At 35.4% G+C, this 26,381-nt stretch overlaps 1 protein-coding gene across 1 annotated transcript; it reads right to left on the reverse strand.

Annotated features, from left to right (window-relative positions):
* Positions 1–313: 313 nt before the first annotated feature.
* ATP6V1E1 (ATPase H+ transporting V1 subunit E1) lies at positions 314–24,396 on the reverse strand. The gene is made up of 9 exons (XM_044677851.1): positions 24,268–24,396; positions 20,970–21,035; positions 16,886–16,995; positions 16,568–16,634; positions 7,899–7,988; positions 6,579–6,647; positions 5,667–5,761; positions 4,385–4,472; positions 314–902 (listed from the first exon to the last, which is right to left on the reverse strand). The coding sequence occupies exons 1-9, from the start codon at positions 24,298–24,300 to the stop codon at positions 840–842; spliced, it is 681 nt and encodes a 226-aa protein (XP_044533786.1). The 5' UTR covers positions 24,301–24,396; the 3' UTR covers positions 314–839.
* Between the last annotated feature and the right edge of the window lie 1,985 nt (positions 24,397–26,381).

Genomic DNA, 26,381 nt, shown 5'->3' on the forward strand with positions numbered 1-26,381 from the left:
CAGGAGAAAGATTGTAGATGGTGTTGACAGCTGTTATCTCCCAATCCACTATAACTCACAATTTTAATGCAAATAAATAAAAATATTTTCCTACCTACTGTTTCAGAATCACTAAATGGGATGGATATACCATATTATTATAGTGTATGATCAGAAAGTAAGGAGGAAGGCCAGGCACAGCTTAAAAAAAAAAAAAAGGAAATGTGAAGTAAATGCTCCACAGTAGGTAAAAAGTTATTCTTTCCTCCATACAACCTAAACACTTCCCCTCATTTCTCAAATCTGGAATGTGCTGATTAAGAGATTACTCTAGTTTGATCCACATATTTTTTATTTTAATAAAGCATATTCACATAACGTGGGTTTTTGAATCACATACATAACTGAGGAAAGTCTTTAAGCCCAAAGAGTTAACAGGAATAATACTATTAATGCTGGCATGAATGCATGCTCCTTAAAGTAACCTACAGAAAACAAATACAAAGAGGCTATGATATATCTCACACAGTTCACTCCAATCTAAGGCAGATCACAGAAGTAGGATTCTCAGTGAAAACCATGCAACTGATATGTATTCCCTTATCCCTAGAATGTAGAGGAGATCAGAACATCTGGATAAACTAGGTTACTTCTTGACAGTTAAGTCCATAAGTTAACATTAAGTCCCAAAGTTAACACTTAGGCTGATGGCATTCTACATAAAAGTTATTCCACTGAAGAACATAGGACGGTGTCAGAGCATCAAAAAGGAGGAACATTGATAATGGGTTTCTTGATTTTTAGACACTTTTATAGCTCATCGATACAGCAGATGGAATGGATCCAACCTCATCAGAGGCTTAGTCCAAAAATTTCCTGTTGTTATTAATCCCAAACAAGGCCACTCGAACTTCTGGCATCATCTGGGAAGAGAAAGAATAGTTGGGTTATTTCTCCCCTTTTAATGGTTAGTGCCAGTTCATTAATCCACAATATTCAATAATTACTTTTCAGTGCCTACCATATGTGAAATGGACAGGTAGGTGGCACAGTGGATAGAGTCCCAGGCCTGAAGTCAGGAAAATGAGTCTTCTTAAATTAAAATCTGGCCTTAGACACTTATTAGCTATGTGACCCCGGTCAAGTCACTTAACCCTGTTTGCCTCAGTTTCCTCATCTATAAAATAAGCTGGAGAAGGAAATGCCAAACCACTCCAGTACCTTTACCAAGAAAACCCAAAATGTGGTCATGAATTGGACATGACCGAACAACAAACTAAACACCGGGCACATACTGGGACTTTAAAAACAAACATTAAACAGTCTCTGTCCTTAAGGGCTTTACCTTATGCCCAGAGGAAAATATGTGAACATATAAATAATACAAAGTAATTTTAGGTGGAAAGGGGGCAACAAGGAGGCAGTGGTAGTGCACTGGGCTTGTTATTAGACTCTTCCCCAGTTCAAATTTGGCCTTAGAAACTAGCTATATGACCCTGTACAAGGCCCTTAACCCTTTTCACCTCAATTCTTCATCTGTAAAATGAACCAGAGGAGAAAATGGCAAGTCATTCCTTTATATTTGCCAAGAAAACCCCAAATGGATCAGCACAGCAAGTCTCCAAGATAACCACAAGTGACTCATGATGAAAATGTTACCCACAAAAAAAAGAAGGAACTGTTTGTTTAGACATCAAAGGATGCCCTCTTCCACTATATTTCCTCATGAGATTTCTACTGAATGTGTGATATGTGACTTCTATTATGACATGAGCAATATGGAAAAATGTATTATAGTTAAGTATGGCTTTAACCTATATCAGACTATTCACTACCTTGGGAAGGGAGAATTCTAGAATGTGAAAAAACAATCATCAAAAATTATTTTTACATTCTACATGGAAATAAAGGAAAACTTCAAATGGGGACGTGAGTTAGACAGAAATGAAACTGAATGATTTTAGGTGGCTGGGGAACAACTTGGAAAGGGGAGAGAGGGAGAAAGGGGAGAGGGCATTGCTCAGAGAAATCAGGAGGCTTCTTTCGAAAAGTGGCACTTCAGCTGAGCTTTGAAGGAAGATTCTAAAAGAAGATGAGTGTTTTCTAGCCATGGGGATGGATGGAAGATAATGCCTAAAAGAAAATTATGTGTAATAAGTTTAAAACGATTGGTTAGAGGCTACTGTGAAGGCATACATGAGTTTGCATGTTGAGATCATACTTAATGAAAATGAACCTGTTTCTAAACCAAAAAGGTGCTCAACAGAAAAAGATGTTCCAAAAGAAACTGAAGAAACAAAAACTAGTCATGCCAAACTAAACCTCATTTCCTTTTTTGGAAAGAATTGCAAAACTAGTAAATGAGAGGGATGCTATGGATAGTTCAGAAAAGCTTTTGATAAAGTTCCTCAAACTATTCTTGCAGAGAATATGGAAAGAAATGGTCTAGATCAGTGATGGGCAAACTACGGCCCGAAGGCCAGATGGGGCCCCCTGAAATGTTCTATCTGGCTGGACAACATTATTCCTAATCTGACAAATACAATGAGTAGGATACAGCACAATGAAACTTCGAAAGTGTTGCCTTAGAAGCAGACTGACAGAGGAGCATTTCCTTTCCTTTGGCCCCCTCTTTAAAGAGTTTTCCCATCACTAGTCTAGATATCAGATGGATTCAGGACCAGTTGGATTGCCAGAATAAATGATTCAATGTAAACACGGTTGGTCATCTCCAGGGGAGTACCTAAAGGATTTGTTCTTGCCCCTGATGGGGGGAAGCATGTAGAGACGGCAGTTGTTCTGAAAAGATATTGGGGTTAAGTAGACTTCAAGCTCAATACGAATCAGCAAAGTGATGACAGGCACAAAAAGCTAATGAGATCTTGGGTTGCACTGAGGGGCATAATTTCAAGATTATGTTAACAGTCTGAACCAGAAGCAATGAGTGACAGAGGCAATTTTAATAAACTCTCTGGGTTACTGTTTGGTTATATTTAATGTTAGGGTTAAACTTTCTAACAATCAGAGCTATCCAAAAGGGATACAGTGTGTAAGGAGAAGTAGTGGATAGGTTCCCATTTTTCTTTAAGTCTTCAATCAGAAGCTAGAGGATCATTTATCAAATGGTGTGCATTCGTTTAACATATGGCTGAACAGATGGCCAAAGATGTCTCTTCCAAATCTCAAATTGTTTTTCTCAGAGTCACCCCATTCCCCTTCGTAGGTCTTGACATTCTACACAACATAATTCAGCAAAGAGTTTTAAATATCCATTAACACCAAAAAAGACTTCATTAGAAAATTTTGGATTATTCTCTTACCAGGAAACTTTCTGGCTGTAAGCTTGGGTCACCTTACAAGTGCTTACCAGTGTTAGAAGATTTAATGTGCAGGATAGTCTAAATGATGGAACAGCCCTAAAATCGTTAACTCCTTTTAAGAAACCTTTAGAGAAACACATTTTCGAAGGATTAAACTCATCTTTCTGACTCTTGCTTTCTTATACTTCTTACCATATTCCTAGACTACAACCATAGATTGCTAATAAACTTTTCTCCCTCCATTTTTTCCCCTTCCACTTTTAGACTAATCTCCCTTATCTCAGGTTAATAAGTGCTTAGCAAATAAATGCCTGTGAGGTTGAATAGAACTGATCTGGTCAAGTTACACCCTTTAAACATCTTGAGTTGCTCCCCAGAGGGCAACTTCTACTCCTGGATGAGGAATAGCCCTCAACCATTACTGTTCTGAGACTGAATTCTGTGGAGTACTCAGGAGCACAGAGACATTTCCAGCCTGTTTTGCAGTGATCGTTAAAGACTGAATACTCTGGCCCTGCAGTCATTTTTAAAAAATTAATTTTCTGAAAACAGATACTTCCTGAACAAATCTCTTTCTTGCCCCCAAATGCATTGCTAAAAACAGTTAATCAAAACTGGGGCAGCTGGGTGGTTCAGTAGACAATCAGGTCTGGAGACAGGGGATGCATTTCCTAGCTGTGTGACCCTGGGCAAGTCACCTAACCCCAGCTGCCTAGCCTTTACCACTCTTCTGCCACAGTTCTTTGGAACTGTTACTCAGTGTTGATTCCAAGATAGAAGGTTATGGGTTTAAAAAAAAAAACCTCCTTAATACGATGATTGCAGTAGCCACTCTTAAAGGAATATTTACCTAATTTCCTCTCATTTCTACAAGAGAGGGTCACAGATAATGATTCTCTTCAAGATCACTGATCACTACCTTGACACAGATCCACAGAACCTTCTAGAAACAAAGTAATAAAATCCCAAATATCAGTGTCCCTCATTTCCAACAAGCCAAGGGCACTGTTCTCTAGATCCCTCCCCACCAAAGCTTGCATTGGGTAAATAATGGAAAATGAACATCAATAGCTGCCCCCACTTACCTGTTGGGCTATAAGATCCAGTCTACTTTCTAGGGTATTGGAAACTTTTATTTTACCATTTCCATTATAGATCTCAACACCTCCAGATCTAGAAAGAATAAAAATTTTCCGATTCAGAAAGTACAAAGACTATCCTTGACAGGGCAACACTTAAGACATAAAAACACCAGCAGTTTAACAGAAGCCTACTCCTCCAAGCAATAAATAATAAATGAGGGCAAAGAGCTTCAAATAATTTAAGCACATAATGGGTATAAAATTAAAATACCAGTAGTATTTCACTTGATAATTTAACACCAAATTCAGTGAAGATAGTGTTGTTCATTGCTAAGCCAGCAGAATACGGAGGGCCCTAGTGGTCCTTACTGCAATGGAACATTAATTCCAGACTTAAAAAAAAAAAATTAACCTCTTCCTCTAACATTCCACTGTGACCACTCAGGACTTCAGGACCTGAGGACTTCCTCTCATAGACAGGAGGTCAAATCTTGTTATAAGGGAAACCAAGGGCAAGAATTCTCTTTGGAACACAAAAATTCATTAGTATCAAATATCAGTTGGGACTCGGAAATTTTTCATTTATAAGTATTTGCTTTGTAATGATTATGTTTTAATGGAATTTAATATGACTGTTATCTTGAAAATGTTTACCCAGAGTCCTCTACTTATTTAATTCATGTGCATTTGGTCTCTCCAATTGGATTACCTTCCCAGAAGAAAAGAGATGTATCTTCTCTATTTTTACTTAAACAACAAGGGGATGTCATTTGTAAGGGCAGAGACAGTTTCGACAAAGCTTGTGGATCACAATGCTGGCTATACCTCAAAACTGTCTGTGGCTGGTCAGCACCTAATGAATCAGGCTCCATTGTCTACAGTCAGACACATCTTGTTGTCTATTCCAGCTATTCTGGAATTTTGCTGAAAACTTTCTCATCTGCTAGAGTGAACACAGTGACCTGGATTTTCTTTTTGATATATTCCTCAAGGGCAGAGCTTATGTTATTTATTTCTTTTCTATTCCATCTAGCAACTTGTGTACATAGGATTAACATTTGACACACAATAGCTACAGATTTCTACTTCTACTTGGAGCTAGCTTTGTGTAGAGGCATAAATGACACCCAGTTCTCTACAGAATAATATCCACAATTTATTTTCTGGGAAACTGACTTTTGAAAGAAAGTGACTTAGAGAAATACCACAATAAAGGTTAAGTACAAGGACCCATCTTTAAATTTAAACTAAGAAGCTAGATATTAAAAGCAATAATGCTCCTTACATCTCTGCTGGCAGGAATGTTTTCTGATCAACTTGAACATTAAGATCTCTTTTGGCTGCAATCTTGTACAAAGGGATTGCTTTTTGCACTGCAGCCTATAAAATATAAACAAAATATTGATTAAAGGTTTTGGTAGCAAATTTGGAGCACGTACAAAGAATATATGTGAATATTCATTATGATTATAAGTGCTCAATAAACATAAGCTATTCTTATTATATACCAAAAATTCAACAAAGTGCCAGAAACACAGTGGGAACACTCCTAATCAAGCAATGTCTCTATTTCCTTTAAGAATTAAGTAAATACTGGACTAAGCTGGAGGTTTGAAGAGATTTTATCATCCTATTTTGATAATTGAAACTTCATTTATTAATTAAAGAGTAACAATGTAAATTGTTGCAATATATTTTTTCTGATTTTATATTCATTTATATATATTGTTCATTTTTATACGTAATCTGCATTCTGCAGGGAAAAAAGGTACTGAAGGGTAATAGAACAATATGTAGTTGAATTTTTTTGTACCACTACACTGTTAATAGAGTGTACCACTACACTGTTAAAACAGTTAATAGAGAATACTTTCTTCTAATAAACCTTTATTTTTTTAAGTTAAAAAATGTACACCTTTTCCTTGAATTTCTTATTTTTCTATAACATTGACTCAATCCAAATGCTATGTTAACCCGTCTTAAAGGGCCAGTCACTAATAATAATTAGTAATCAATTAACAATCTGACCCCTAAGAAATTTTGGATGCTTTAGTTTTTTCCCAAATGATGACAATAAACACAAATGCTAACTACATGCCATTTTTTAGCTCCCCTGATTCAAGAATAGCCAGGTGTCCCAACAATTTCCTCTTAAAGAATAAGGTTTTCTTCTCTTATTAAACATCATATTCTTTACCGTGACCAGAGGGAGATCATCTTTCTTGCAACGGACAATCATTTGGGGCTCCAGTAATTGGTATAAACCCTGTGCAAAAGAACAGATAGAAATGGAGGGAAATACAAAAGAAGAATAAACATTTTTTGGCTCTTATTTCATACAGCTTAGGGAAAAAGATCAATATAAAGTTTCCAAAAGATAACAGTATTTACATAATCAATAAAAGTGAAGTTGATTGTTTTATTGGAGAACATAAAAATGCAGACAAGAGTGGCAGGTTAAAATGAAACCCAGTTTTTGTTTCTTATTGACTAGAGAGGCAAAGAGAAAGTCTTCTATAATTAAGATACTTTAAGATATTACTTAAGCTATGTGATACGGTGTCGGACAATGGATGAGCACAAAAATTCTTCGGTCAAACTATCACAAGTCAATAGTCAAGGGTCAGCTGGGTAGCTCAGTGGATTGAGAGTCAGGCCTAGAGATGGGAGGTCCTAGGTTCAAATCTGACCTCAGACGCTTCCCAGCTGTGTGACCCTGGGCAAGTCACTTGACCCTCATTGCCCACCCTTACCACTCTTCCACCTATGAGCCAATACACCAAAGTTAAGGGCTCAAAATAATAAATAAATAAATGAACAAACAAACAAGTCAATAGTCAACATTTACAAGTGTCTAGATACAAACTGAGGACAACCTGGAAGTTACAACTTGAGTGTTGCAAGTAAATTTTACTTGAGTTATTTAGGATGAATTGGTAGAAAAATGCCATCAGGACCAGTTTGTTAGGCTAGATAGTACATATCTATACTAGACATATTCCATACTAGACCAGGAAAAGAGAAAAGAATTAAAGGAAAGCTTTATTAAAAGAAAGTTAAAGAGGACAATTAGGTGGCTTAGTAGGGAAGCCAAGCCTGGAGATGGGAGGTCCTGGATTCAAATGTGACCTCATACTTCCTAGATATATGACCCTGGGCAACCCTCACTACCTAGCCCTTATCACTCTTCTGTCTAAGATGGAACATAAGGGTTAAAAAAAAAAAGTTGATGGGAGGTCCTGGGTTCAAATCTGGCCTGACACTTCCCAGCTGTGTGACCCTGGGCAAGTCACTTGACCCCCATCGCCTACTCTTACTATTCTTCTGCCTTGGAATCAATACACAGTATTGACTCCAAGGTGGAAGGTAAGGGCTTTAAAAAAAAAGAAAAATCATTTCATAATTAACAAGTTCCAATACTAAAGAAAGAATGTAGTAAGTAATCAGTAAAAATTTCTAGGAAATGCTTATTAGAAAGAGTGGGCCTCTGGCTATATTAAAAAGTATGCAAAATTACCTGAAGGACAAGACCATCCAAAAGCACCTGGTACTTGGGTGTATCTTTCACGATACTGGCGAGTCTCTCCTTTGCTTCCTTTATTAAGTCCTGAAAAAAAAGGATAGAGGAAATGGGAAAGCTTTTTTTAGATCCAGAAAAAAAAATTCACAATAAGCATAATCTTTTCTCAATCCTCTTTTTAAAAAGTTTATTCTTATTTTTTAATAAGTACTTTTTTTTAAACCCTTACCTTTCATCTTAGAATCAATACTGCATATTGGTTCTAAGGCAGAAGAACAGAAGGGCAGTGGGAGTTAAGTGACTTGTCCAAGGTCTCCCAGCTAGGAAGTGTCTGAGGCCAGATTTGAATCTAGGACCAGACCTCCCATCGCTAGGCCTAGTTCTCAATCCACTAAAGCCACTTAGCTGCCCTTTAATAAGTACTTTTAAAAAATGTATTCCTTCTACTAAATCCTACTTCAACTCTCTTCACTCTTAATCAGTTTAAAAAGGTCTTCCCAGTTTCCTTTGAAATTATTCATTTGATAATTCATAATGGCACAAAAGTACATCACATCTATAGATTATGATTTGTTTAGTAATTATCAAAAAGGAAGCCCTCTTCATTTTTTTATTTTTGACTATCACAAAATGAGTGGCTATACATATTTTTGCACATATTCCTCTTTCTTTTATTCTTTGGGGGCATGGGTCTAGTCAGGTTATACATGGGTCAAAGGCACAGTTCCAAAAATGTTTCCAGAATAGCTGGACCAATTCACACCTTCACCAACAGTAAACCAGTGAGCTTGTTTTTCCACAGCCCTTATAACATTTAATATTTTCCTCTTTTGTCATCTTTGCCAGTGTCATAGGTAGGAGGTAGAGTCTAAATGTTGCTTTAATTTGAATTTATATAATTATTAGTGATGGAGTATTTTTTCATAATTATTGATGGCTTTGAATTTTTCTTTTGAAAACTCCATTTATTTTATCATGCTCTTCCTATATCTGAAAGATCTGAAAGGTAATTTCTTCCATATTCTTCTGATTTGTTCATTTATCCATTTAGAGCTTATTTTGTTATATGGGTAAGGTGCTGAGCTAAACTTAACATTCTACTAGTCCAGTTTTCCTAGCAGTTTTTCTCCCAAGTAACTGTGGCTTTCAGGTTTATCAAACACCAAACTACTGTGTATTTGATTCTGTATGTTGTATACCTAAAATGTTTTATTCTTTACTTCTCTCTTTTTTCAAACAGTACCAAATCACTTTAAATTACTGCTTGGTAGACATCTATTAAACTTTCTTCCTCCCTATAGTTTTTCCAAAATATTAACATTAACCTTGAGATTCTTAAGTCTTTTGTTCTTCCACATTTTATTTTTTTTAGCTCTATAAAAAATTCTTTTGTAAGTCTGATACAGAAAAATTTAAATAAATCAATTTAGGAAGCATTGTTATTTTTATTACATTTGCTTGAACTGTAAGCAATTGTTATTTCCTAATTACATAGATATGTCTTTAATTTTGCAGAGTGCAGAGTTAAGTTCATATATTACCTGAATAAATCCTGGTAGATACATTCAAACATTTTTATAGTCTTTATTATTTTGAATGGAATTTCTCCTTCTAGCTCTTCTGTTGAGTTTTGTTTTTTATATATAGTTATGCTGATGTTTTATGTGGATTTATCTTATATCTTACAACTTTGCTAAAAATTATTTCAATTCATTTTTTAGCTGACTCCAGAGTTCTTTAAGTATATCTTCTCAATTTAGTTTCTTCTTTACCTATGCTTATTCCTTCTATTTTTGTTGTTAATTGCTATAGTTAACATTTCTAGAACTATGTTAACTAGTAGGAGGGATATCTTCCTGGAAAGGCCTCTAATTTTACTCTATTACATTTTTGTTTTTACATTTAGATAAACAATATTCACTGTAGAAAGGAAAGGTCTTTTTATTCTTGTGTTTTCTAGAAATGAATGGTGAATTTTGTCAAGTCTTTTCATTTCTATTGGTATAGCCATATTTTTAAAAAATTATTTATACTATTAACATAGTTGATCATTTTTATAGTCTTCCTTATATTGAACCAACCAGGAAGGGTAATCTTGATGTAAATCAAATCTTGTCACAGTGAATAATCTTTCTAATATGTTGTCACAGCCTACTTACTAATATTTTATTTGAAAATGTTTGCATCAGTGTTCTTTGGAAATACTAGACTTAGTTTTCTATTTTTTGTCTCTATCTTCTATATCAAGACCATATTTGTATTATAGAAAGAGAATGGAAAGTTGCCTTATTTTCTTACTATTGTAAATGGCTTATGTAGTATTAGAATCAGTTCTCTGAATTTCTGGTACTCATTCATAAACCCATCTATTCCTGAATTTTTTCTCTGGGAGTTCATTTATGGCGTATTTGATTTATTTGGGATAATAGTATATTTTATCTTTTGTCGAATGTTTGAATATTTATCGATTTCCTCTAGGTTATCAATTTTGATGGCATATAACAGGGCAAAATAATTTGTTTTTTCCTCTTTAATTATTTTAAGTTCTCATTTTTGATATGAAAAACTTAGCTTTCTTTTTTTTTTAAACCCTAATGTCTTTTATATATATCCTTCTGTATTAATTTTTTTTAAAATTTGTTATAGGGCTAGGCAATGGGGGTTAAGAGACTTGCTCAGGGTCACACAGCTGGGAAGTGTCTGAGGCTGGATTTGAACCTAGGACCTCCTGTCTCTAGGCCTGGCTCTCAATCCACTGAGCTACCCAGCTGCCCCCCCTAGCTTTCTTTTTTTAAAATCGGATTGAATTATCTATTTTATTAGTTTTCCCCTACACAAAAGTTCCTACTTTTATTCAGTTCAATGAACTTTTTGCTTTCAGATTTATTAAACACTTTAACTTTCAGATTTACTTTGTTATTTAGCTGAGGATTTTTTGACATTATTCGAGTTTTTAAAAATTTCATGCCTGACTCATGTTCTTTCTTTTGTTCATAAAAATACTTCAGATAACATTTTCTTCTAATAATTGCTTTAACATTATAAATCTAGTATGCTGTCTTACTGACATTATTTGATGAAATTTTCTATTGTTTCTATACTTCTTTCTTTAATCCACCAATTCTTTAGAATTATGTTTAGTCTCCAATTCCTTTTTAATTCTTTCTTTATGGGCCCTTGGCTGAATATAATTTTATTATCTAAGTAAATGATGGCTTTAGTATTTCTGTTTTTCCATATTTTTCATGAGATCTTTAAGGGAACAGGTAGATGTCGAGTGCTGTGTTTGGAGTCAGGAAGACAAGTTCAAATTGGGCCTCAGACACTTATTAGTTATGTCACCCTGGGCAAGTCACTTAACTATTTGCCTTAGTTCCTCATCTGTAAAATGAGCTGGAAAAGGAAACAGCACTCTAGGATCATTGCCAAGAAAATCTTAAGTGGGATCAGGAAGAGTCTAACTCAACTGAAAAGACTGAACAACTTCATGCTCTAATACATGGACAATTTTTGTAAATGTGTTATGTATAGCTAAAACACACTGTAAATTCCTTTCCAGTCCCAGTCTATGAGCAGCAAATTGTGCCAAATTTTTCCTTATTTCCATTTTCTCCCCATTTCCTGAGACGGCAATTTGATACAGATTTTACATGTACAATAATGTAAAGCCTTTCACCATATTAGTCATTTTGTAGAAGAGAACTAAAAAAAAAAAAATGTAGAAAAAAAATGAAGATTCCTGAAATGCAGTATTTTCGGTCTGCATGTAGATTCCATTAGTTTTTTCTCTGGAGGTACATGGCATCTTCATGAGTCCTTGGAGATTGTCTTGGATCACTGTACTGCTAATTTTATTTATCTTTTGGTTAGATTTGTCTAGGTCTGAAAGGGATACACCTCTTAGAGCTTTACTATTTATTTCTATATTAACTATAATTCCTTATCCAGGATGTCTTTTAAACTTTATCTAATTTTCTTCTAATCTTTTATCTTATCTTCTTCTGAAATAAAGTCACTTCAAGATCCCTATACAATGGTGTTAAAAAAGTAAAAACTAATGTCCAACAACCAAGGTGCTTGTGATATATAACATTTAGACAGAGGTCACTAGTGCTGCAGATGCTGAGGCTTCTCAACATTATTGCAACAAAGGTCACAAATTAAACTCCTTTGAAAGAAAGGTTACATTCAGTTTTGTTCAGTCTCTAATAATCCTTCAGTTATGCTTTATCCTGTACATATAGCAATAGCTATATTCCTAAAAAGTTACACAATAAAATCAAAATTTCCCAAATAGTACAATACTTACTAAACAATTTACTGATGAAAGAAAGGTAACAATTTCTTTTGTAAAGCAAATGATTTTATGTGAATGCCCCCATTTTATCTTTTTTTCTTTTGGCCTACAGATTCTTGTCCTGAAGACTAAACTTTTAAAGGTTTTTTTTTTTTTTTAACTATTTCAATATAATTGGTTTTCTTTGGCATAGTCCTACAGACATCTCAATTTCAACATGCCTAAAATGGAACTCATTTATTCCATTATAGTCCTCTACCATATTTCCATAGTACTGAGAGTACTACTAGCTTTAAAGGGCAGGTAGGTGGATCAGTGGGTTGAGTACTGGGTTTGGAGTCTGGAAATTCCAGTTCTAATCTGACCTCAAATACTTAGTAGCTGTGTAACCATGTGCAAGTCACTTAACCCTCTCAGTCTCCTCATATGGAAAATGAAGTGGAGAAGGAAATGGCAAACTACTGCAGTGTCTTTGCCAAGAAAACCCCAACTAGGGTCAGGAAGAGTTGGACAACTGAACAACAATAACAAAAAACTCACTCAAGTTTGTAACCTCAGACATCTTAAACTCTTCCTTCTTTTTCATTCCTCATAATCAATCAATTGCCAAGCGGTTATGTTATTCTTCTGCACAAGAATCTTTAGTGGATCCGTAATTGCCTCTAAGATAAAAATATAGATTTCTAAGTTTGGCATTTAAAGCCCTTCACAATTGGACTACAGATAATCTTTCCCTATCTGTTTCATATCACTCCTCTCATATTCTTGCCTTCTTGCTCTTACCTGAATTTGACATTTTCTCTCTCATTTCCATGCTTGTGTAAAAACTTGTCACTGATGCTTAGAATGGATTTGTCTTTTCCCTAGAACTCCTAACTTCCTTCTAATTTCAGGTTATGCCCCACCTCCTAAGATTAATGTTCTCTTCTCAAATTTTCTTGTATTTATCCATTCATTTGTTTGTAACCTTACAGTAGAATGTAAGCTGCCTAAGAGATGGTTTTTCATTTTTGTCTTTGTATTTTTAGTAACTAGCACAATGCCTTACACAGAATAATTTAATAAATACTTGTTGGATTGAATTAAATATACTATCATATTTTATACATTGTTCTTGAGGTTATGCTCATTTCATCCTTTGTCCCTTAATTTGCCATTCCTTTTATCATTTCTTACCACAGTAATAACATGCCACTACATTCTTATCACATAACTTGCTGAGTCACCCTTCATTTGGCAATTTTGTTCATGTTGCCAGTATGCTCTTTCCTCATCCCTGTCTCCTGGTTTCCTTCAAGAACCAGATAAAATTCCATTTTCTAAAAGAAGTTTTTCCTAATTTCCCTTAATGCACACACTTTCCCTCTGTTGATTATCTCCAATTTATCTTCTACATATCTTAGTTGTTTATGTTTTGTTTCCATCATTAGACTGTGAGTTCTTAGAGAGCAGAACTCTTTTGTCTTTATATTCTTATCAATTAGCATACTGCCTGGTACATAGTATAAGCACTTATGATAAAGATGAGGATTTAGAGAAATGCAAGTCATAACAATTCTAAGATATCATCCCACATCTATTAGATTGGCCAAAATAATAAAAGGGCAAAATGACAAATGCTAGAAGGGATATGGAAAAATAGGGACACTTATACGCTGTTGGTAGAACTGTAAACTGTTTCAGTCATGTGAGAGCAATTTGAAATTATGTCCAGTGAATTTTAAATTAAAATTTTAAACTGTGTATATCCTTAGATCCAGTAATACCATTGCTGGATCTATTTTCCAAGATCAGAGAGAGAAAAAGAACCTATATGTTCCAAAATACTTATAGCAGTTCTCTTTCCAGTGGCAAGAACTGGAAATTGCAGGGATGCCATAAACTGAGGAATGGCTGGACAAATCATGTTATATGATTGTGATGGAATATTGCTGCATTGTAAGAAATGATCTACAGGTTAATTTAAAAAGTTGAAAAGGTCTACATGAAGTAATGAAAAATGCAATAAGCAAAACTGAGAACATTACATATAGCTACAGAATTAATATTTGAAGAATAACTTGTGAACTTGTCCCCCTCCAGAGAATAAACTGAAAAAGACACATGAAAGACACAATCCATATATGCATATCTTTTTGTCAGGTGATACCTTCTACAGTGCAGGGATGGGGGGTGGGGGGGAAGAGGGGAAAGGCTGATACCTAGGAATAAATTCTATTAAATAAACAAATTATTTTTTAAAATGGGAATAGCCAGTATTGGAGAGAGTTGTAGGAAAATAGGCATACTGGTGTATTACTGGAATATACATACACATACATTTCCTTTTCCTCTTTGAGGTAGGCAACAAGTAGTGGTATTGTTGGGTCAAAAGGCATGTACAATTTAAAGATTTTTGGAGCATATTCCAATTTGTATATCTCTTACTAATAATTTGGAACATTTTTCTAGGGTTATTGATATACCTTGCCTTTCTTCTTTTTAGAACTCTTTGTTCACATCATTTGAATCTATTCAGAAAATATTATATATATATATATATCTTGAATATATTTATTTATATATAGCATATATGTAAGATATATACATATATATTAAGATACAGCTATCTTAAATTGATTCCATATATATTTTGCCTATCAATCTTTATCAGAAAAAATTGCTTCAATTTTCGTCTCCAAAGTAAATGTTCTCTTAGAATTCTATTTGCATATATTTTTGTGTTAAGATTGCCCATTTTCCTGTGATTCTCTCTGTTCCTCATCAAAAGCTTTTCCTCTATCCATAAGTGTAAAAAAGTATCATCTTCTCTCCTCTAATTTATGATGTGATCTTTTATATCAAGATTGCATATCCATTTGGAATTTATTATAACATATAATATGAACTTAGTCTAAATTTAATTTCTGAGAGAATGCTTTCTAATTTTTCCAGCATTTTTTTAAGCCCACTAGTCTAGGTCCTTGGGTTTATCTAAAACTATTTTGCTATATTTGACTACTTCTGGGTCTTGTGTACCTAATCTATGTCTACATTAATTTTTGAAGTGAAAGCCAAATATGTGAAGCTGCTTTTAAGTGAACTAGTTCTGTGAGATTCCCACTTGCTACCTCAAAAACACCTAAGAAAAAGAAAGTTCCATTTTCGCTTGAAGGAGATACTAAAAACTTTCTAGCTTTTTATGCAATTAGGATTTTGGTAGTACAAACTGAAGAGAATGATTTGCTATGTGTATATAAACAAAATGGAGAAGGAATTTACATATACAACAAAAAAGGTTAACCATTAACTGTACCATCTAAAACAGCTAAACTGTTAAAAAGATATACTCATGAAAAGTATTTCTATAACAAGGTAGATGCACTCTTTTGGCATTTTCCATTTCTAAAAGAATTGTGTTCAATAAAAACAAAGTAGATGTTCTGAATTATTAAAAAATATATTTGATCATGATTATATACATGTGGTAAAACATTTGGCCCTAATACTAAACACTATTATGACATTCACATCATAAAACTTCTTTGATACTTTTACAGGTATGTGATCTCTTGAGTGTGAGTTCTTTCTCTAATACTGCAGAGTGCACACCATCCATGCCATCTCATCTTGGAATACTCCCATCCATTTTCTCCCAATGTGCTAGGGGACTTCCTCTATGTCTCTTGATAATGCATGGACACCAATGAAATATTCAGGCTATTCATGTTATTCCTTACTCTTGCTACATGACTAACCATTTTTGCTAGTATATTTGTCATCTTTGAATATAGATCTTACACAATTCTTCACTGGTAGTAAATTCACTGAATTCATCTTGAATTTTATAAATGGCACTTGTAATAAAGTTACCCCTTTTGTGCTACTGGTGAAGATTGTAACTGGTCGATTTTAATCAAAAAGGACTGCTATTCTTTGGAATGGTTAGCAAACTAGATGAGTCAATTAATCTCAAATGACAAAAGAAGTCTTTCCTAAGAGAAAACCATAAGTGTTCACAGAAGGCTCAAAATTGCTCAAGATATGAAATGCTTGAAGCTAAGATCATTTTGTATTCCCATCCCATTAGACAAACTAAATTCATTCCCATTCTCTGGGCTCAGCAGCATAAAGGATGAATCATCCAAATTAAGAAATGGTCAGCAAGCCAGTGAAAATGACCCTAATTTGAGAGTGGTTTCCTATAATTTAAATAGCAATTAAAGAAATTCTTTTGCTAAGTTATATTTGAACTAAACACACTTCACATTTCATCTGTTTAAAAATCAAACCATCAACCATTTAATGAAATAAACTGGGTCAAGTCATTCCCTATCAAAGTAAAGTATTATTAAAGAAAAAAAAAATACTACAGGAGCTAGATACTCACTGAGATAAGGTCATCCCTGGCTTTGAGGACTCTTAGTCTTGCCTGATTCATCAAGTTGGACATCTGACTGTAAGTTGAATGGAAACAAAGAATCACACAGAGTGCTTTTAACAACAGCAGGAGAGACTGCTATATATTTTGGACAAAACTCAACATTTAAAAATAAACGCTTTTCTCACTAAAGACCAACTAAGCTCCACTGGGATAAACAAATTTAACTATTTTTTTAACCAAGGATTCCAGTGAGTGCCTTTATTAAAGTTCTTTATTCAACAGTGGGAAAATTTACTCAAAGGACCAGGGGGCAGAAATACTTACATTTTCTTCTGCTGCTCAATGTGTTTCTCCTTCTTCTCGTAATACTCCATTATCTTCAGTCTCTGTGTTTGTACAAGTCGACCCTTCTCAATGTTGAATTCTTCTTCTGCCTGTAGGGAACCAATTTACATTCTAATAAGAGGCACTAATTACTGATCAAAAAAGGTAGGAAACTAGCAGCAAGCTCATGTCTACACTCTGGGGTGATGTATGTTTTGTCTAACTATGTCATTCGATATAGGAAACTTGAAATTTACTTTGCCTCATATCTTTAAAATATGCTTCATGATTTACTATCTGGAAAATAAGAGACAGATAATTTCCAAATACATATAGGAAAGAAAGTATGAAGTTGGAAGAAACATTCAACTTGGAATTAGGCAAAATTTGGATTCAAATCCTGCTTCTTAGTTTCCATATCTGTAAAATGAAGACAATAATGTTTATAAGTACTTACCTTATAAAACTGTGAGGATCAAATTTTTTTTTTTTAAAGTATGTCTGGGGGCAGCTGGGTAGCTCAGTGGATTGAGGTCCTAGGTTCAAATCCGGCCTCAGACACTTCCCAGCTATGTGACCCTGGACAAGTCACTTAACCCCCCCATGGCCTAGCCCTTACCACTCTTCTGCCTTGGAGTCAGTATTGACTCCAAGCCGGAAGGTAAGGGTTTAAAAAAAAAAAAAAAAAAAGTATGTCTGGTCCTTTTTAAGCCTTATGATTATATATAAAGGTCAGTTACCATTAAGACCAAAGATTAACTGACCTTGAGAAATTAAAAATATGTGTATGCAAATCTCCAGAGAAGAGATTATTTTTTCCAAGAAAAGTAAATATTAAAAAGTCTGAATTCAAATGTATTTTTCTCACATAAGGACATGAAATTCTGATAAGCCCCACCCCACTTTCTGTAATATCTGTAGTCCATAATTAACAACTGAAACTACACATTTGAAAAAATGACCTAGAGTTTTAGTTAAAAACAGCTTAGTAGGGGCAGCTGGGTAGCTCAGTGGATTGAGAGGCAGGCCTAGAGACGGGAGGGCCTAGGTTCAAATCCGGCCTCAGACACTTCCCAGCTGTGTGACCATGGGCAAGTCACTTGACCCCCATTGCCCACCCTTACCACTCTTCCACCTAGGAGCCAATATACAGAAGTTAAGGGTTTAAAAAAAACAACCAAAAAAAAAAAACAGCTTAGTATTTTAAAATAGTAACTGAGTTTATATATTCTGAAAAAACAAACTTAACTTATTTCCCTTTCCTTTTATAGTAGATGAGGATGTTATAAATGTTGCTGTGATTTCTATATATGAAGAACACAGAAATTAGATGTAATCACTAACATAAAAAGCTGTAACATTTATGATCATCAAAACACCATTACACACACACACACACACACACACACACACACACACACACACAAAACACTTCCCCCTAAAATTTTACTATTGAGTTAGTCAAAGGTATCATTAAATTTTTGACCGTTTTCCTTTTTCCCTGTGTTTACAATACCTAACAGGTTCAATTTTAAGACCATATCTATATGATGAGCCAGTGATATGGCTGATGTAGTCAATGGCTAACCTCAGAGCTGGGAAGATTTATATCCGAAAAAAACATATATACACATATATGATCTGTGGAATGTAAGCTCAATGTTCTAGACAACATTCTAAAACTAATTTACAGAATCTGCAGCAGTAATTCCCCAAACACAAAAAATAATGGGAAGTTAGCGTTACTTAAAAGCCAAAGTTCCTGGCATGTATCTTTGATCCTATCCTTTCTTGTCTTCTTCAGCCAACTGCCTATCTTCTATTTTATCTTCTATTCTCTATTTTATCTTCTATTCTCTTTTTCAGTTTCTTTGGATATAGCATCTCAACTTACCTTCGAAACACTCTAAATCTGATCACACCCACTACCAGTTAGTCATCAATCTTTCCTTCTCAAGTCCCAGAAAAAGCAATCTATTATCAGTGCCTCTACTATCTCTTTTCTCTCTCTTCTAAGCTTCGTCTTCTGACTTCAACTGAAACTGCACTCTCCAAAATTACCACTGATCTCCTAACTGAATCACAGAATGACTTAATTCCCATCCTTCTCCTCAATTTATTTGATGCTATAAACCAGTGGTTCCCAAACTTTTTTGGCCTACCGCCCCCTTTCCAGAAAAAATATTACTTAGCACCCCCTGGAAATTATGAAACTATTTATTGAAGTCAGAATAGAATGTAATACAAAAAAAGTGTGGCCATCACCACTCCCTGGATCCCTGCAGCACCCACCAGGGGGCGGTAGCGCCCACTTTGGGAATCACTGCCATAAACCATCCTCAGTTCCTAGACATTTTCTACATTCTTGAGTTTTTGACACTATTCTCTACTCTCCTGTCTGACTATTCCTTCTCTTTTCCTTACTATAATCCATTACACTTATTAAATGTTGGCATCTCAATAGCAAAATGGGAGTAAAACCAGCATCTACTGCCCACGGTTATTATCAAGATAAAATGAGGTCAATTTTGTAAGTAACTTAGTAAATGGCCAGCATACAGCAGATCTAAATAAAGATCTCCCCTCTTTTCTTTCAGTGTTATCTCACTAATCTAATCACTTTCCATTGTTCCATGATTACCAGAACTATATATCCAGCCCTTTTTTTCTCCCCCAATTACTACTGGTTGTCATCTCAACTGTTCATTTCTCCTTACCTCAAAATTCATAGCTAAATCTTTCTACCTTTATAACATCTCTTGAACATGTGCCAGTCTCTCCACTCGCAGCGCCTACTACTCTATCTAGTGTAGGGTCACAACAGCTCCCAACTCAACTATAACAGCAGTCTTCTAATTGAATTCCCTGCCTCAAGTTTTTTCCCTCTCTAACCTATTCTTCACCTAGATGCTAAAAGTTATTTTTCTAAAGTATAGATCTGAACATGTCCTCCTTCTCTCAGCCCCCAACAATAAACTCCAGTTGCTTCTTACTACCTCCAGGATAAAATATAAAGCCCTTTGTTTGGCATTTAAACCTCTTTATAATCTGGCCCCTTTTGATTTTTCCAATTTCCCTAATATTCTATTCCCTCCCCTCCACAAACTACTTACTGACTTACTTAATGTTTTTCAACATGTGACCCTTAGAATCTGAGTGCTACCTACTCCAAGAGGACTATCCTGGTCCCCCCCCCAACTGCTAGTGGCATCCCCTTCTTAGCATCCATCGACTATATATTTATTTTGTATGTTTTTGATTTACATATATTATTTCCATTTAGAATGTAAACTCCTTGAGAACAAAGAATCTTTTTTGCTTTTTCTTTGTAACTTCTTAGCATAGCACTAGCACCTTGTAAATACTTCTCATGGATTCCCTTGCTAGCTAGGGAAGCCCAAGAACCCTTTCTCAGAATGTTTTTTTGGGGGGGGGCTTTTGCTTTTTAATAAGTCCTTATCATGGCAATTTAGTTTCAGATGTTTCTTGTTTGCAACAGGGAAAAAAAGGGTCAGTTTTTTAACGCTACTAATTAAATTATACAATATCAGCCATTTTTGTGTACTTTCCACATGGAACTTTTGTGCATTGTTCATGTTCATAATATAGATTTGACTTGGGGAAAAAGCAATTTCAATAAGCCTCATAGTATTTATAAAGGAAACCAATTATATTGAAGGAAAATAAAATATTATTCATACTGAAAGCATGGTTGTTCATTTCTGGTTTTCAGAAGTGAAAAATCTGTATTTATCCATTAGAGGAATCCTGAGGTTGTCCTTGTAGGCTACAAATAATTTGTAAGAAAAAATCAACACAGTGTTTACAAAACTGATTGCTTTCTGAAATCAAATACCATATCCTGGGCCTATGATAATAGGTTATGGGCTGTAAATTCCAAGTTTCCATAGGAAAATTACTCCTCTCTGATGTGCTTGTCAGAGAACATTTGCAACTGAGAATTTCTAGTAAATTGATTACTAAACTTCATTGATACTAAAAGAGTAAATGCTTATTTCCTCCTAAACTAGTAATACATAGCATAATGATGCACTAATACTGAGCTAAAGATCATTAATTTTACCTTTGCATCAATTTCTTCGGCCTTCTCATTTGCTTCCTGTTCAATGAAAGCCATCATGTGTTTGATCTGTAAGAAGGAAAAAAGTCAATTTTCTTTTGGCTTTAGAAATACTTTGCAGCAGGGATGGGCAAACTTTTTAAGGAGGGGGGCGCCAAAGGAAAGGAAATGCTCATCTGCCAGTCTGTTTCTAAGGCAACTCTTTCAAAGTTTCATTGCATTGTATCCTACTCGTTGTATTCATCAGATTAGGAATAATGTAGTGCTGCTGGATAGAACATTTCAGGCAGGCTGTGGTTGTCCATCACTGCTTTACAGTATGGCACCTTTCTTTTCCCATCCAAATATGCAACACTTCTTGGGTGAGACTCTAGCCTAACTCATATAATAAAATTTATTGGTAACAAAATAGAAAACGGGTTTTCTTTGACAAAAAAAAAATCAACAACTAGTAAATTAAATATTAAAAAGAAATTATCTACTAACTACTTTTCCCCCTAGATTATGTCCCATAACATAAACACTTTGTAGAAATACCAGGTGACCTGGGAACCCTTTGGAAGTAGTGTCACACTACTTATTTCTTATGGCCCATTCTACAAATAATACATTATGAGTGTATTCTACTTTTCTGAATATACTAATATTCCTTGTATTGAAATAGATCAGGAACATTATCCAAGATATCCTAAGTCTTTAAGATCTTCAAAAGCAGGTTTGTTTTTTTTTATCTTAATTCATAATGGCTAGACTATTATTAAACCTAAAAACATCTATAAATAAGTAAATACCTATGGATAATTAGGACACTTTGTACCTTATACATGAACAAAACACTTTAAGTTTGAAATGTTGGAATTTTCAGGGTCATCCTATAATTATTCTTAAGTTTATTATACTTGTGGAAAAACACTGTCACCATTAAGGACGACTCTGGAAACTGGGGATCTGAATGGTGCTTTTCAATTTGAAGCAATTTGTTCAGTCTGTTATAATTCCTGAGATTTTAAATGACCTTAACTAAAACAGTCAAAAGAAAAAAAAAAGTAGGTATTTATAAATGCTACAGAAACCTTGTTTAACATAATACTGGTCCCTGGCTCAAACCTGCATTATCTGCCTTTAATACTCCAGAGGGACTCTACAACTAGTTCTGACTAGATTAATGCAGATCTCTTAAGAGCTGGGTGAACAGCCAATGAGGACAGAGTGTTCAGTCTCAAGAGATTTGTTGTAAAGAAAAAGTTTAGCCCTAGGAATGAGTACATTCTAGTCCCAAAGCAAAAAATGTTGTCCTTTGGAAAAATACCAATCTCCTTCCCTCTACATAAATGTAAATCCACTGTAGAATAAATCTAGGCAACAGACATTTTCCTAAGCAAAAAGGGACTATCTAAATGAAATATGCAAAACAGAATTTATTGTACTTTAATAATAAAAGTATTTTCATATGATATGATATTCATATGATATGATATGAATTCTATGATAGAATTCTTTTTAAAATTTCTAAATAAATAAGTTACTAAAAATATCACACAACTAAAATATAAGTTTAAACACCCAATAAATGACAAATGTTGGCTAAATTATGAATAATTTAATATATAAGATCAAATGAGACATTTGTAAAATGCTAAGCACTGTGCCTACATAAAAGGCACTCTATAAATGCTTATTTCCTTCCCCACTTCCCGCCCCCCCAGTTATTAATAAAGCAATTAAGTTTAAAGACAACTGCCTAGATTTCTTTGTACCTAAATGTCCATATATTTCAACACCTGTCAGCAGAAACAAAGAGGAAAATGAAATGATTCTTTGGATAATTCTATGAGTAAGTCTTCTTTAGCTAGAGAGACTTCTAGGGACCTGAGAGAAGGGTCTTCAATTCTCAGGTTTAATTCATTAAAGATTTAAAGATATTATCTTCAGTAATCAAGGAGAAACATTCCCTTTGTAAACTTTACCCCTCCAAAGAATTACTATTCATTCAATCCATAGCAATATTTAAGTTTTAAATTAAAGTCAGCAGCAGTTAAAGCTTTTAAAAAGATGTCTGCTTGGCTTACTGAATGGAATAATCGCCAAAACTGTATAAAGAAAAAGAATATATAATGGGTGACCTTTTCAAGACTGAGAGAAAAACATTCTACATTTCAGTGGATCCAGCAGATTCATCAAACTGGATATTAGTAAGATAATATTCCAGCTACCTCAAAATATGGTAACTTCAGGGGTTTAGCTCTAAATCTGTTTCTGCTATTTACCTGCCAATATGACCTTAGATTTCCAGTTTGTAAAACCCTTTTAGGTAAGTTACTTCATCGCTGTGAAATTCGAATGGAAATTACATACAAGTCTATCACCATTCATTCTTTATTCAAAGATTCTCCATAAGAAATTACCAAATGATGTAGGCAGACATTCTAAAGTGCTTTTTTAACTCACAAGGCAGGCTTTAATACAATCCGACAATGTTATAGATAGAAGGAACCTTGGAGATCTTTCTTGGGGTCCTTTATCTTTTTTTGTGCCCTTTGGTAGTCCAACGAAGCGTAAAGATCGTTCTCGGAATAATGGTTTAAAATCCATAAGATAAAATTCGTAGAATTATAAATGGAAACAATTATATTAAAGTCATGAATCCTCGATCTAGACCAATCCTCTCAGAGGACTGAAGAGGAAATAGTCCTAGAAAGGGAAGTGTTTTGACCAAAATCCAAAATCAAAAATAGAACCCCGGCCTCCAGATTCCCAGGCGGGGCTTCCACTATACATTCTTTTTACTGCGTGTGTAGGTATGGGGAAATGAACACCTTAGGATTCCTCTCCCGGGAAACGCTACAAATGTGCACACCAGATTTCCAAGAATCACACTTAAAGACCCAGCAAAGATAAAAATCCAATAGGAGATGATCAGGGCCAATTTCTAATCCCTCAGGAAAATACCCTTTCCCTCCTTCCACCTCCCACTGAGCAAACTCCCGCAGTAAGGCAAGAAAAAGGGGCTCGGCGGTCACCGGGAAGGGAAGAGTCGTCATCTGCCTCAAAGACTCGGATTCCCGGGCAGAATCAGGACAATGCCATACGAGACGGGAGAATTACAGCCGTCTGAGACCAAATGGTCTGCGATACACGGCCCTGTTCTTCTCCCACACACAGGAGACCCCCAAGGGTCTGGGGGAAGTAGGCCACGGAGGCTACATGAATCCCATCCCCCTCGCGTTAGCACAACCACTTATCAATTTCGGCCCATCAATTTCGGAAGAGAGTTGGCTCCGAGTGTGGGCCCCGCACCTACCTGCTTTTGGACGTCGGCATCGCTGAGGGCCATGGTGACAGCAGCAAGTCCTACGCAGAGGTGACAACCTCTGAGGATGGCAGAAGAGGAAGCGATGAGAGACGCCAAGCGCTCCGGTTTTTTCTTCACTTTTACAAGCTCAGCTTCCGGTTCCGGTCAGCCACTCCACCAGGCGACAGGCCCCGCTCCGCCTCCTTTCCCCGGCTGCCAACCGGAAAAGCGGGGACGTCGGAAAATCCCCGCCCATTCTCCCCGCCCCATTACGGCGGAATAAATTGTGAGCCCGAGGCTCCTGCTCCCACCCTTCCCTTCCAGCTCTTCAGCTGCTCATCCTTTTTCTTTTGTGGAATAGAGCTTCTCGGTCCTCGAGGGACCTACTCAGCGTCTCCCTTGCCCTGTAGATTTCTTCGTACCCAGAGACTATATTTCAAAGCCTGTCCTTTGGCAAAAACAAAAATGAATTAGTTGAATAATTCTATGGACTAATCTATTTTAGTCGGAAAGACTATTTGGGTGGGGATGAGGGTGGGGCACTCTTAAGTCTTAATTTTATGTAAAGAGAAACACTATAGAAACCTATACCTATTTAAAAACTTTTTTTTTTTATTGCTACCTTCTGATTTTACTGCATTTTCATTTCGGAATAATATCCCTTTCTCCTCTCCTATCCAGAGAACCCTACCTTCGAACAAAGATCTCAATCACCAACGGTTTCATCTTGCACTTGAACTCAAGCTCCTGAGCCCCAACCTTCAGTGCTAATTATTAAATTAACAAACCTTTAGCAATGGCCTCTTACTAAAGCAATTATTCTAAAACATCCTTCCCTAACCCTACCCCCAACTCCTGTATTTGGTACTGTCTCATAAATACATACAATATCCACAAGAATTTTGGATTCGAATAGAGTAGCGAGACGTACATATAAGGAATACATGCAACAAAGAAGTAACAACTCCTAGGATCCGGTATGCTTTCCCCCTTACCTTGGCAAATTTCCCAGTAGATTGAGCAGGTAAGGAGCTCAGTCTGGCTCCAAGGTTCTGGCCTTTCTGGAGTGCATAGCTGGCAGTTCTCTCCATCATGAAGGATCACATTCCCTAAATTTATCTATCCTAGGGGTATCTCTCCATTTCCAGGAAAGATACTTTACCCTGCTGTTGACCACTGCCGTTCTAGGCACAGGATTCCAGTTTTCTTTGCTGGTCTCCCAAAATCTTCAGACCATTCAGAATGGACAAGTTTACCTAGATACTTCCTAGTATAATCATTTGTCTAGATTCAAGATGGAACAAAACCAAGAGAGACAGAAGCTGCCGTGTTTAATGGCCGCCTTAGCCTGCTGAGTATTCCCGCCTCCAGGAGCTTTTCCATTAGGAAGGAAAAAGGGATGGAGAGAGATGGAACGCTCTTTTTTTTTTTTGGTGATTGCATTTTTTTCCAATTGCATACCTAAACAATTTCTAACATTCATTTTTCCGACATTTTGCTATCCAAATTCTCTCTCTTCCCCCCCCTCTTCTCTTCCAGGGGGGCAAGTAATATAAGTAATACCTGTGCTATCATGCAATACATATTTCCATATTCATCATGTTGTAAAATAAGACATATTACACATTGAAGAAAAAAATCATATATTAGGTTAGCATTTTTCATCATCTTGATACCTGAGGTTAAGACAGCTTTAAAAAAATGGTTAACATCTTTTTAAAAAATTTATGGCTTTGTTCTTCTAAATTTTATATATATAATTAAAAATGAACACTTCTACATACACAGAACAGAAAGATAATTATACATGAACTCATGAATTTATTATCTATAGCTTCTTAAAAAATAATATAACTACATGTTAGTTTCAAAGTCATTCTTTTTAACATGTCACCTTCTGAGCCTGAGTGTTTTCTTTTTCCATTAAAAAATGTTATGATGATTTATTTCTTCCCTTCTTTTATTTTGACATCCCTATCACTGATCCTACTTCTCTTTCCAAATTTTCTCCCTCCCTCCCCAAAAAACTCCAAACAGTCCCCTTGTAACAAATCAACAAATATTAGCCATGTTTGAAAATGTATATCTCAATTTGCCTTTTGAGCATTCCATATTTCTGTAGT

Source organism: Gracilinanus agilis, chromosome 5, assembly GCF_016433145.1.
Source record: "Gracilinanus agilis isolate LMUSP501 chromosome 5, AgileGrace, whole genome shotgun sequence".
NCBI lineage: Eukaryota > Metazoa > Chordata > Mammalia > Didelphimorphia > Didelphidae > Gracilinanus > Gracilinanus agilis.